General features: G+C 36.4%; 1 protein-coding gene across 1 annotated transcript; it reads left to right on the top strand.

Annotated features, from left to right (window-relative positions):
- Window positions 1–1,941: 1,941 nt before the first annotated feature.
- On the top strand, window positions 1,942–13,202 carry LOC143259905 (uncharacterized). Its single transcript, XM_076524089.1, has 3 exons — window positions 1,942–9,969; window positions 12,363–12,456; window positions 12,541–13,202. The coding sequence occupies exons 1-3, from the start codon at window positions 9,798–9,800 to the stop codon at window positions 12,629–12,631; spliced, it is 357 nt and encodes a 118-aa protein (XP_076380204.1). The 5' UTR covers window positions 1,942–9,797; the 3' UTR covers window positions 12,632–13,202.
- Window positions 13,203–14,946: the final 1,744 nt, after the last annotated feature.

Genomic DNA, 14,946 nt, shown 5'->3' with positions numbered 1-14,946 from the left:
GTATTTATTATTATTTTATTTGTGTATTTTTATTTATTCGAGTCTTGCATCTCGTTTTTATAGTTGTTGATAATCGGTAGCCATAAAAACGAGCCGCAAGAATCGAATAATCGTATCTCCTCTTCCCAAATCATCCATTTTTGTACTCCATCTGAGCTCGAATTAGGGAGAAATTGCTATACACGTACGCATACTTCCTTTCCTTTACCTTGACATGATTTATTAATTACCGCAGTCTCGTCGCAGCATTAATCTCAATTAATCATTCACCACGAATTGATTATAATTGACGATTGATATCGACGATAAATTCAGTGTGTGTAAATTATAATACAGAGAAGTGCCGAGCCAGAAATTTTCGCGCTAATTGTTGGAAACTCCGTAATCATTCTGTACCGTCCAATGAAATCGAAACGATGGTTGGTCAGTCGATCGGAAACGTAATATATCGCTTTCATTTCCCTGGAGAATTCGATCAACGCTCTATGGCCGTTTTCACTCGGAACACACGTAAAATGCGCATTAGTATATTCACCGTTTTCTGCGACGCAACCTGTTAAGCAAGGAGGGATAAGATTGTTTGCTAATTAGATCACATCAGGCTCCTTCCGGTCTGGTTTATTCCATGCCACCAGGACACTCATAATTATGGTGACCGAACTAATTACGATGATTATAGATTTACACGGTCATTATGATTGAATTGTCAGGATGCATTTAGGTTACGACAAATTACGTATCTTACGGTTGTTCTCGTCGTTAAAAGACATGTTAACTCGACGCTATTAACAACGCTAATTTCGTTAACTGCGCTGGTAACATCGTAGATTGGACACCTGACGCGTCGAAATTTTCCTCAGCGCCAACCTCGAATATATTAGAATGTATTTGCGTTATTGTAACGATCACTTGCACACATGTGCCGGTCATTAACACTTTGATCGCCAACTAAGCAGCTCGAAAAATTCCATTCGCTGTTAACTAGGTAGTCTGATCTCATCTGGCATTCATTGGGTGTTGATTAATCTTGCTTTCGTTGCATCCATTTTTTCTTTCTTTCTTATTCTGTTCGATCGCTCAACATCAATTTCGGAAATCGTGTCACCTATACGTATATCTCAGCAACGTGACCAATCAGCGTATTAATAGCTAGATCTAAATTTTTCAAAACATGATGTCATGGGTATTGATCATCCACACTTCATTATCGCGAGTACCTTATCTGACACATTTCCAAGTTTGATTATTCCTATCTTTCCTTTTTCTAAAAATTAACGCGTATCACATATCATCGCGTAACATCAAAATATAATAATATAATAAATTTAAGAAATTATTAATAATTAAAGTAAACTAGCAAGTAACTAGTATCGATTACGTATCGATTCAAAAGTAATTATGACCTAGTTTCGTTCGAGAACAATTGAAGTGATTAAACTTCAGTTTGTTCTTCGAGAGAAGGTCTCGAACTTCTACGTACGTAATACACATTAAGCTATTTCCAAAATTTACAGAAAAATTTTACATTTAATAAACAATAAATGTATAAAATTATTAAATTTATTTTTAAATATATAAAATTATTAATACTAATTAAAATATAATAATAATATTATATATATAATATATATAATATAAATGATATAATATAATATGAAATATAATAATATTATATTATATGAAAAATGGGACAGAATAAAATTATTTCATAGATAATATAAAATATAATAATATTATATATAATATAATATAATATAATATAATATAATATAATATAATATAATATAATATAATATAATATAATATAATATAATATAATATAATATAATATAATATAATATAATATAATAATAATATAATATAATATAAAATATAATAATATAATAATAATATAATATAATATATCATAGTAATGAATTCTTTTTAATTAGCATTCGAATCGTTTCATAATAGAAATATTTTATATAGAAATAATTTTATATTTTATATTATCTATGAAATAATTTTATGCTGTCCCATTTTTCATATAAATTGCACACAGTGTCAACATTTCTTTTTAATAATTTTTTAACAACTTTTTCTCGAAAACGACGGAGTTTCTACGTTCCGCGATACGACGGAATTTGAAGACCACTGGTCTAACGCAACGCCGTCTGATCGAATGAAAGTGGTAATAGAAAATAATACAGCAAGATTTCGGAGCGTAGAAAGTAGTTTCGGCAGTTCGATGTCAGGCGTGGACGCGTAGTGCCGGTTTTATTTCGATTCGAAGTCAATTAGATTGATGACATCTGTGGATGATTTCGAGCTCTTCGAGAAATTTGAAGTGCGATACCCGATTACCGACCGAGTCGAGCGGCAGGGTGTCGCTCGAACGATAAAACACGGCTGGCTGGAAAGAAGCCCTTATGCACGTTTTATCGTGCAGACTCGCACTCTCGAGTTCTTCCCGCGCTCGTTCACGAGAGCCGTGCTTCGGTTCGACCACGTGTACCTTTGACAGGTTTTGTATACGAAACCCACGTGACACGATTGATTACGGAACAGCCAATCGGATCGGTCAGCGCGACGACATTTGAAACGGATTCCTAGAACATGCGATATTTTCTAAAAATATCTCCGTTTTATAATCTGTAAACAAATTGACGACTGCTAACCCACAGTTAAATAAAAAGCTGCATAATACGTTCGAAACTTTATGGAAATATAACCATTTTCATTTCCTTGTAGCAAAGTTTGATCGAGATGTTATTTGCTTTTCCAATCATAGCCTTCACCGTCGACATTTTTTCTCAATTGTAATTTAAATTGCCTTTTTCTTTGCACCTGCTTAGAATTTTAGATCGTCGCTTTTCTTTCTTTTTCCACGGGGGAATTCCAATCAGCGACGAAAAGGAATACATAATGGCTATGCGTTTACATTTTTACAAGAATTACATACAAGAATTTAATTTTGCTCTTTAACATATCGGATGCTCGCGCAACTGCGCGAAATCTCTTCGGTCTGCGTAACTGTAGCCGTCTTCCCGCAACGTTTCCATATTCATACTTTTTCACAGTGACGTAAATATACTACTCGGAAGCGTCCAGTCAATCGGATGCATCACGAACACGGATGTATTTATTATTCAGTGTGTGGGGAATGCGATAGGAACAAGAGCGTTAAGTTTTTATAAATAACTTGGTCACGGAACGTGTTCGGTATTTGCGGCAAAATCACTCTTCTTGACTTTTAGCTCGTCGAAAAATCGGTCGTTTCTGTCACGTGCTTTTACACGGAAAACAATGATAGGCGTAACGCGGGCGTTTACGTACGAGACAACGGCGTCATTCGCGTGCATTTCAGGAAACGTTTTATTTTCTTGTAATCACTGGTTTTATACAACGCCGTCGGTCTCGGTTAATTAACGGTGTCCTTGAGAGGCGGGCGCCACTCGGTGCCGCTCGGCGCGAAGAGAGGAAACAATTGGGTGGCTGTTCGAAACGAAGAAATTTTGGGAAACGCGTGCTGCGTGCGTGCTAACGCGCTAGAATTGTCTCAATCGGATCAATTGACGCGCTTTGCGCGTTCGCGATACCGCGAACTCTCGTTGATTACATTACGGCTATCGACTCGTGTCTGCATCATGCGCTAATGATACCGGACCAAAATGTCGTCATCCGTGCATGCATCGAAGACAAAGCCTACTTCATTTACGCAATTGAATGCTAAAGCGTCGTACATATGTGTTTATAATCGCGCGCGCGCAGCTCACGTTTTTATCATGTCGAATGATTTATAACGGCTCGCGATATTCATGATCGGTTGCAACAATTGACGGGCTCTGCGTGTACTCGAAGTGATCGAATTATCTTGTCTATCAACACTTCCACGACCGCGCTAGAAACCTCAAAAGTTCTCATAAAATTAACCCTTTGCGGTCGAAGCTATTTGAATTCGAAATCCAAAACATGACTTCTGATCTACAGTAGTTCTATTTTATATAATTTATTGCGACTTATGCACACATGATATTGAGCCTGTTGACAAGTACAATGCAATTTTAATAGTCTCTTTTCAAGTAGAAACGAGTCCGATGCTCTTAGAATGATTTTGAAAAATGGTACACCAATTTTTAGTGGCGCCTCAGAGTCGCCATTCGAGTGCAAAGGGTTAAAATATTTATTTAAACAAAAATTACAAAACAAACTTATATGACATCAATTGCTTCTTCAGCATTCGTACCTCTTGCAAATCTTAATAAAATTAATAAAATTATTTTTAATTTTTCATTAATCATCCATTCGAGATTGTCAATCGACTGAATTTAAAACGGGGAGATCTCCCTATTTTCGGTTGGCTAAGTGTTAATATCAGATCATTTTCTATTCAATTCGCCCATTTTCTCTGCCCGTCAGCTCTATTTCCATATATCCTTCCACGCCGGCGCCATTTGTCGCCACTTCGATATTCGTAGCAAATGTTTCCATTCGCGATAGCGAAATGTTCGGTGTTCTACGAAAAACGGAGGGCGCGTTTGAACGAAATGGCGGCAGATTTTCACTCGCAAAGCGTGAGCGCTGCGTAACGGGTGATTAGAACGACCGAAATACACGAACAACTCGCGAAATAACTTAACGTTCTCACGTGGGCGGAGAGGTCGTGGAATGAGGCATCCGTCGGACTTTGTCGAGTGTGCACGGTACAGTGAAAAGGATGGTGTGTATCCTCCCTGTCGCATTCCACTGGGACGTGGAGACAGGCTGGAAGAAGCAAGCATTTGCACGCAGACAGTTATTTAAAGATTCTCGCTGCATTCAAATTGTGCCACGTGACCGTTGGCTAGCTGCCGTTTCTTCAGCCTCGCGGCTCTACCTCTACGCCTGCACGCAGAACGGTCTCCCGGCGTGGAAAAAGAGAAATCCCGCGTGTCTACAGGTCATTTCACGCTGGTAGAACTCGATTCCATCGTACAATCTGTGCGGCTTGCCAATTTCTGGTCGCAAAAGTTCTCTCAAGTCTTCAGGCGAGGCTGTGACATAACCTCCGCCATCTTCGTTCCGTTTTCTGCCACCGATCATTCTATATATATACATAACGGCGAGCTAACTTTTGGACCACTTTCGGAAACACGACGGCCAGGGCACTCGATCTATCGTGCTTTCTGTCGGACGTTCTACAAGTTGCCCAACTATGCCGATAGTACATTGTTCGTATCGCGAGTGATCATGTTGATCAGTAGATCGACAGTAGCTGGCGCCTGCTAGTCTGTTTGTTAACCCATGACCTTTATGCCGCAATTAACAACGTGGCACTTTCCGTTCTATGAAGTTACAGACGCATTTTGGATCGTCGCGATCATTCAACGACAGCTACGCTCTTGGACGAAGAGAGAGAGAGAGAGAGAGAGAGGATTCTCATCAGATCCGAGGATTTTCAACGAAAACGACATCGTTGCTAGAAAAGTAAACGATAAAGAGAGAATTTGGCACATCGATCGACGGTCCGCAGTATCAACTACCAAAAATCATGCTTCGACGGGATAACGCTGAGGTACAAAAAAAAAGCAGTACAGGTCGATCACAGGTTCGTTGCAATTATCGAAGAACTCCTTCGTGAGAAACCCACCGATGACTCGTCAAATTTACCGATCTCTGCACGCTACCGACTCGAGCGGCCTCGTCGAGATGGTGCTACTGTCCACTAGAAGTTCGTGTCTAGAGTTCTCTATTGACGAAATAAAGTAATGACGGTCGAGCACCGAAGGCAATAGAACGACTGCTGCACACATTGAAAATATTAAGATAATTTTTAATTTTTAATATTATATTACGCGTTTTATATTATTATTATTATATATATAATAATAATATAAAACGCGTAATATAATATTTCGGGTTTTCGTTTATTATATATTATTATATATATATATATTATTATTCGTTTATTATATATAATAATAATAATATAAAACGCGTAATATGATATTTCGGGTTTTCGTTTAAATATTTTAACCAGGAAATAATGTGTGCAGCAGTATATAATATAATATATATTATTATATATCATAAATATTATTATACGCGCGTATATTATCTATACGCGTTCTCAAGTATTTATAAATTCTCCTTCTAAAGCAAAGTAATTTCTGTCGAAACCTTGACAAATAGTTATGCAATCCTTTGCACATAGAATAAGGTAGAACGAGCGACAGCCATCGGGACTCTCCAAAACATTCCTCTCTATTTTCTCTCTTCCGAGAACCCTAGGCGTTTTTTGACATCAAGAAAGTCTATGCCGAGCTAAACTCGAAACCTTTGAGAAACGATCTCGCATTCTTTGTTCGTTCACGAAGTTCGTTACGCGCAAGTGCAGTCAATATCTTCGAGTAGAACCATAGTCTCCTATATTATTGCGGTAGACGCGCGGAATCCGGAGCGAGGACAGTCTCGTTCACGTGCAGCGATCCTGGATGTCTTCGAATCGGATCTCTGCACGAAAATTCTGTCGCTCCTGTAATCATTCGAACGTGATCGCATTTAGTGGCAGACTAGCCCGACGATTTCCCTGTCGCCTGTCGAACCGTCGCCGACGGTTCCATCGCACGCAGACGCCGTACATTGTCCCACGCGATTTTCGACCCTCGCAATTGGAACTGCCTGTAACCCGGGTGGTCCTCGTGTGGCACACGTTACGGCACGGAGAGAGAGTATTGACCGTCTCAGCGGGCACAGTGGAAATTTCCACTGCCCTACCCCAAGACTTCTGGTGACTACCACATACACTTTCCGGCCGCGGCCTCTGTGTCCCGTGTGCATGTAACCGAGCCCTAAAGTCTGCAGTCGCCGATGCTAAAGACCGTCTTTCAGACCGTGGTATGCTTTTACGTATCCCTGCTAGACGGCAATCCGATACGAGCCCTGGTAAAAATCAATAGCGACATTCGGTGCGCGCTTTAAAACCATCATCCGCACACGCATTCCTCTGCGCTACGTCATTTCTCCGTACGGGTTTCAATTGCCCCGAATAGAATTAAAGAGTGCGAGTGTGCGCCACGTAGCTTCGCGTTCGTTCAGGGAATAATTGTCAGCCCGACAGTTGCCAAATTGTAGAAATTATTGAAAGCGCGTGTTATTCGTGTGGGATCGATTTCGTACGATCGTTCGATAAATAGGAAGAAATCTTCACGAATTCTTGTACTTTTATATTATCGTTTGAAGATCGTGCGTATTTTTCTGTGCACAATACAGCAATTGCGTGTATCAATAGCGACCGCGTATCGATTTATTGGCGTCCGAAGATGCTGAGAACCACTGGCAGGTATGCAGGACTTCCACAGTTTGAAAAGGTATCGAAGATACACCTCCCAGGTGGAATTGTTGATGGGTCATTGTGACCTTGGGTGGGAAAACTGCAGAAAACACAGTTGGAGCAGTTTCGCCTTTCGGTCGGAATTTTTCTCCCGTCCGAGACGAAGAAAAGGGAAACCGAAGACTGGCGCTGATTCAGCGTGCTTGGTTAGAGTAACACGAGATAGCAGTCCGTGCTTGCCTATTTTTAGCTAGACGCCGTCCTTCGGTTTTACGCAACTACATAAAAAGAATGTATTTGTCGCACTCCGGCTGCATTGTCGCGGATACAGTTGCGAAACCTTCTGTAAAATTGTCGTCTCGGCAAGAAGAGTCGAGTGTCGATCGTTTGTCCAAGCTCGATCGTTGTTCTCCGAGCAATTCGAATCTGAAAGAGATCGCGATTCTATGTGCGCTGTCTGAATGAGAGCACATATGTAGTGAGAATTCATTTGCTTGGACATCTCTTTTACCGACTTGTGCTCTATGCGCCATCTCTAGCGAATGAAAGTTCATAAAAAATTGTTCTCACCATTCAGATGGAATCGTAGAAGATAGCGTTACTAGTTGCCGGTAATGCAGTGTACTACGTATCCCATAACCGATATCTCGATTATAGATACTTAATAATGGAGCTCTGATCCGCGGACGAGAATGTAGGAAACTATTAGAAAATTGTGTTTCTCTTTTGATATGGTAAAGTATCATATACCTCGTTTGTGTGAATACTAATTACACTGATATAATAGAAAATTGATAGCATTGGTAAAATAGAAAATTACATTACTCTCATCTGGTACAATAGTGTGGAGTACGCATTTAAATTAATGAATTAATTATGACATAAATATTTACACTTATAACTCCTTTTGATTTAACTAATTTGAATTAAAATTACTATATCAATAAGAAACAATAAATAATAGAAACAATGTTTACAACGTGTCCCTAAATTCATTGATATAATTTATAATTATGTAATAATCAAAATTGTCGGAAAAATGGAAAACTGATAATGCTGATAAAGAATAGAAATCTACATTATCTACATCAGTTATAATTGTTTTAAAGTGGCGCTACCTGTGTCAACATTCTAAAGCCTCCGAATCGTCTGCAGATACCGTCGGCGAACAGTTTGAGCGTTTAGTCACTTTGTGAATGGCGCTATTTTTATATTTGCAAGAGCGGATGATTTGTACCGGATTTTACATGGTGCCTTATAGAGACTACGGTAAAATCCATCTGTTCTTAATATTTTCAATAATGTGAAAGTATCTTTTATGCGATGTAGATGTAACAGAGAGCCTTCTGAACATTTCTGTATTTCCAAAATATTTTGTTGACTCTAAAATTGGTAAATTTCATATTATTTTTCGCACACTACTTTTTTTTTACAATAGAAGAAATGTTTTCCTATTTTAAAAAAGAGACTATAAACAAACATAATTATGGCAATGTATGGTGTGAAATCAATGCTCGACAACACTACAAACATTTTGTGGGACCAAAAATATTAATTTTCAACTATTAAATATTTATCCACTTAGGTCTTCTTCGTGGGAGTAGGAAAGGGATGATGATATTTCTGCATTTCCTCAAAATATTCTTTTAGCTCCTCAATTACCAAAGTTTGGATCATTTCTTATACATATATAAATTCTTATTGCAGGAGTGATTTAATTTGTGTGTTTCACAGCTGGTTGAGTATAGGCCCTCCTGTGATCATGAGGAAATTTAGTTAGAAAAAAATCGTTATTTTTTTCAATTATGGCAGTCTGTGCTAAGGTCCAATACGTAAAATCATTCGTAAAATAATTAAAATAATTAATAGAAAAATAAGTAAAATAATCTAGACTTCTTCACATATTAAATATAACGGGTAATACTAAGTTGCATAACAATGTTTGTGAAAAGCATTATATATATATATATATATATATTATTATTATTATTTTATATATATGTATATTATCCATAATCGTGTATTATATATTCATAGCGATCATCTAAATGCTTAAAACACAAGTAATTCTCTACGATCAAAGCTGCTTTGCAATAATACAAAATGGCTACATAATAGAGCTGCTATGCACGAATGTAAATTGACTGTGAGTAGCAATTTCGGAATGCAAGCGATCTAGAAAATTGCATGCCTACCGAAACACGAGTCTATAGTAATTTCACTTCTGAAATACGTATGAAACTTCAATGGATATACAGTTTATCGTGCACGTATCTTATCGTTTCATCTACAGTCAGTCGCTTTCTTATGAAAAATGGCAATTCCAAGGGCTAATGTTCTCGCTTTACATTTGTTCTGGCATGCAGCTGCATTATGTTGCCACTGGGCGATTTCCTGAAGTTCTAAAACCGATGGCAGGTACGCGCCGGCCCTTTCGCAGGTCAAGACGGCTCACGAACCGAACCCAAACCCCGAAAACCGTAGGATTCCTTGGAAAACCCCAATAATGGAAACTACCCCGAGAGGACGAAAGCTTCGACGTGACGAAGCGCGTATTTGTCAGTTGTCCACTAGACGTCCTGCCAGAATGAAGTACGTCGTCTTGTTGCTGCTCGTTTTGGCTATGGCCACCATCGTGATGCCTCGGCCCTGGAGAAACGAGGCGTCACTGTTACAAAGTAAGTCTCTATTAAATTATAGTCTATAGTTCTACTATTGAAATAATAAGTGGCTTGTGTTATTTGAGATCGCACGCGTACTTTTGGAGATAAGATATTTGATTTGTGACGAAGTCTTCTCAAATTCGTGATCAGTCACTCAAGCGTTACGATACGTCGCTGGAAGTATACTTTCCAGTGGCGCGAATTTTTCGTTACTAATGTGCATACACATAATAGAATGCGAATGCATCCATAATACTTGTTTTACATATATAATACATATATAATATAATATATATTATAATACATATATAATATAATATATAATATAATACATATATAATATAATATATATTATAATACATATATAATATAATATATAATATAATACATATATAATATATATATAATATACTTGTTTTACGTATACAATTAAGTTGACAACACCTAAGTTGGCAACGATGATTAGCGCAAAAATAAAAAAACGGGTATTTTCAAAAGTGAAAACACAATATTATATGCTTCATTTGGATATTTCAACAATCAATCCTTTGAAAAACTTTTTTTAAAAGTTAATTATTTATCTATATTTCACCCTGAACGTAAAAATGCTCTTACTTCGCTGTCGCAAAATTGAGCGTACACCCAAGTTGACAATGATTATTATAGCAGGAAAATAAACAAAAACGGACATCTTCAAAAGTGAAAACACGATATATACTTTATTTGGATATTTCAGCAAGTAATTCTTTAAAAGAAAATTTAATAAAATGAACTATTTATGTCTATTTAACACTAAACGTAAAAATACTCTTATTTCGTCGCTACAAAAAAAATTGAGCGTACAGATATTATATTATACAAAAATAACAAACTTCAACGTAATTTTAATATTTCGTTGCGTAACCTTTTGCATCAATAATTGCTTTTAAACGTCTAGGCATCGACTCTACTAGTTTTTATTGTTGCTAAACTTTGAACATTCTTTCATATCGATCTTATCTTTTTCGTTCGCGCTAGTGATATATTTGGATACTCAAAATACTCAGGCTTTTACATAATACACTTTGTTCATTTCAATTTATTTTATAATATTATATAATAAGTATAGTGTTTGTATAAGTTATATAAATATTATATAATATTAACTGTAAGAATGACTGAAAGGATGCGAAATAAAAAGAGGCTGTTAGGTTACGTAACGACTTATAACCTACTATCGACGGTTAGGTTACATTTCATATGCGTTCCATTTGAAATAATAACGTCCTTGTCACGAGCAAGATACATAGTTCATTACTTTTAGGCGCTCGACACATAGAGCCATACATAAACACACATACACACACGCACGCGCGCGCGCGTGCATCTTGGCGATCATACCGGGTCGACATATTTTGTTTATATAATATACATTGTATGTTTATTTTTTGTCGTCTCATGTGTGGTTTATTACTCTCTTAGAATGTTTTGTTACAATGATGTTACACAATATCGTATTGTCTATCGATAAAATTATTTTAATTCGATGTAAGAATACTATGTTATAATATATGTAATAATAAAAAACATATATATTATATTATATATATCTAATAAACATATTATTACATATATATATATATATATATATATATATATATATTACTATATACAGGGTGTTCCACAATTACTTTAACAGCCGAAAATGAGGGGTAGCTGAGGTCATTTGAAGTAACTTTTTCCTTTGCGAAAATGCAATCTGCGACTTAAAAATTTCACATGTTACACACGAGGTGTCATGCATACTAGAAAATTAAAACGGCCGTCATGGTTAAATTACTTACTATTTCGGGTCCGAAAAATTAGTAAATATTCTTCAGACGTTCTAAAGTAAAGGTGATCAGCGTATTTCTTAAAAATATCACTGTTACGTAGTAAAAAAAATCCCGTAAGTTCTCGCTTCGTGATTTGTTCAAAACTTCGAACGCGGCTCGAGTCCGTGCCGACCATCTGTCAAAGCCTCGTACTGCGGACTCTCTCTCTCGCACCGTCACCTCTCATTGGCCAGTGTTTTTCGTTAATAACTGGTAAACAAAGCCGCAGATTGTATTTTCGCAAAGGAAAAAGTTACTTCAAATGACCTCAGCTACCCGTCATTTTCGGCTGTTAAAATAATTGTGGAACACCCTGTATATTATTATATATATTTTTTATAATATATGTAATAATATGTTTATTAGATAGTCATGGTTATGTCGTGGATATGTCAAGATTATGTCAAGGTTATTTTTACGCATTTAAAAGACTATTTTGTTTACATTCTAGAATGATGATTCATTAAACTACTACTTGAAATATTTTTCCCACAGCACATTGTGTTCCTATATAATAATTGCAGTAAGTAATAGAAAAATTGTATATTTACGCAGGTAACAAGACCGTGGAGAGCAGAATGGCTAAGGGCTATTTGATGAGAGAGAAAAAACACATATATCGTTGCAAGACTAAAGCCCACAGCACCAGGTATGTCGCAAACATTTCGTAATAAAAATTTGATCATCGGTATAAAAATATGCGAACAATGGTCTCTGAGTTTTCACCTTGCAGTTTCAGCTTGCAGACGCGTCTGGTCAACTTAGCCTTCGCCCAATCTTCAGCCTACACCAAGCACGGTTCGCATCATCGTCTCGATTGTTAAGGAATGGAAACGGCCATATTTTGTAATCGATTTAAGCGAAATAGGTAATTTATTTTGACAAGGACTCCTTCGTCTGATATCGTAACATCGTGGAGAGACACAAGACTGAAAAAATCCGTCATTTCGACGTAATATTATTGTAATATCATTGGGAAATTGTTCCAGGAGTTTCTATTTGTAAGATTTTTAAGTTTAAGAAAATGACGCATCTATTGTTATTATAAAATCTGCGTATACTCCAGATTTGTATAACATTTTCCTAGGATAAATTTAGTACAATTTCTAATTCAGTAAATTATCATATATTGTGTAATATTATTATATTGTGTACGCGTTGCCGCGTATATTAATGCGTATTAATAACATGTGTAATTTGATTGATTTGTACCGCTCAATCTCCATTTTTAACAATTTATAAAATACGAAGGATAACTATGTTTAATACAAATTTATTTCATTTTGATTTTTGTATGGATATTTGCGTTATCTTTGTGCTTAATTATTATTAGTTAATTCTAGAATGACTTAATTATTATTAGTATTGTGAGAATAAAAGATTTGTAAACCATAATTGAGTGTTTCCTTTTATTGAAATTTGAAGACTTCCTAAGAGGAAATTCGGATGACTAAATTTAAAAATATATTTTATTTTTAATATATTTTAAGTATTATATATTTTAATATATTTATATATATTTTAATACATTTATACATATTTTAATATATTTATATATATTTTATAATACATTTATATATATTTTAATATATTTTATTTTATTTTTTTGGATTGTCGAACAATAATAGCACTTGTGCAGTAATTATGTACTCAGTAATGCACTAAACGCGTGTTTTCTGAAACAGTTGGTTAGCAAGTTTGAGAAAAAGTATTGTTACAACTAATAAGACCGTTTCAGATACGGTTTTTTTCATTGTTTAATCCGACAAACAAGGCGGAGCATTGTTCATTTTTCGCTTAATTACCAAAAATTCCGGTTACCATTTCTGTGAAAATAATGCGCGCATAAAATCTAACTTAATTTAGATTATGTGACATAGATCAGTTTCGAGGTTGTATAAAGCGAAGTAAATAAAGCAGTTTCCGAACTGTATTTTCCACAAAATGGAACTCGACAAGTTTGAATAACATGATGAAAGTATATATGGTAAAAAACACGCCGAAACTGTCAAACCAATCAATATCATTAATTCTTTCTATAAAATGTAGCGGTACGTAATATCACAACCGAAGTGCACTAATAAATAGGAAAAACAATTGTTTGTCTGTCTCTTACGAAAAAATATGTACTATACTACACATATGTATGTGTAGCGATCCGTGTTTGGATACCAATTCCAAGCTTAGTGCACATTCGTTTAAAGTTCGACGGCTGCGCCAAAAACCTGAAGAGTTTCATAAAATTGAAGTATTTAATTCAATTCAATGAAAATTGCAAAGCGAAGTTATATGACATCAGTTTCCTTTTTTTCAGCATTCTTACCGCTTGCGAATCTTAATAGAATCGAGAAACTAGAATGGATTAGCGTAAAAATGAATATTTATATATATATAAAAATAATTCTGTAACCGGCATATGGGTGGCGCAAGTGTTAACACATTAAAGGCGGGAGTCGTAGTACTACGATTTATCTCGACTTCTCATAAATATGTACTTTAAAACATTTTTTGTAATTAATGTTTATAGTTCTTTTTTAATATTTCTTTTAGTTTTAAGAGTTTAAATAAACTTTTTTAAGTCTAAATTTTTTTATGATTACACGAAATATCGCCCGCTCTAGGACGAAAAACGAGGCGGGGCGGTCGCCGCGTTACCTAGCATACTTTCGTCAAGATCCCCCGCCTTTAATGTGTTAACATCTGTTTACGATGTTGAAAATTGAAAATTATCCCAAACGCCCATAAAATTCAGTTATTTGTCGAACTCGATTTTCAAGTACGGCACGCGGAGAACAAAACGGTGTGTTTCGGTATCATCGGCGACTTTCCGCTACATTCCAGGAGGCGATATCAGGAAAAAATAATCACGTAACCGGCAACGAAGTTTTCCATTCTCGGACCGTGGTATCGCCGAAAATCCCGGAATAAAATGAATAAAACATAGGCAACGCGATTGCCCGGCGTCGCAACTTTCGCGGGGACTCCACGAGCGTGTATTTTTGAGTTGCCCGGTTTCCTTGACCAAGCGGTTCTCGGAAGCCGGCACGCGCACGTTGCCACAGAATCCACGGTTCGATTAGCGTCCTTAGACTTAGCCGGGCGCGCTTTCTTGCTGCGGACCACTTTCGATCGGCCCTGG

Source organism: Megalopta genalis, chromosome 8, assembly GCF_051020955.1.
Source record: "Megalopta genalis isolate 19385.01 chromosome 8, iyMegGena1_principal, whole genome shotgun sequence".
Lineage (NCBI taxonomy): Eukaryota > Metazoa > Arthropoda > Insecta > Hymenoptera > Halictidae > Megalopta > Megalopta genalis.
Note: the sequence above shows the minus strand (reverse complement) of the source record. Positions and strands in the feature narration are given on the sequence as shown.

Bases quoted from the DNA above. Each gene is read 5' to 3' on its own strand.
- LOC143259905 (XM_076524089.1), top strand. From the start codon at position 9,798: ATGGAAACTACCCCGAGAGGACGAAAGCTTCGACGTGACGAAGCGCGT. The intron at 9,970-12,362 runs GTAAGTCTCTAT...ATATTTACGCAG, and splicing joins CGAGGCGTCACTGTTACAAA to GTAACAAGACCGTGGAGAGC. The intron at 12,457-12,540 runs GTATGTCGCAAA...TTCACCTTGCAG, and splicing joins ACTAAAGCCCACAGCACCAG to TTTCAGCTTGCAGACGCGTC.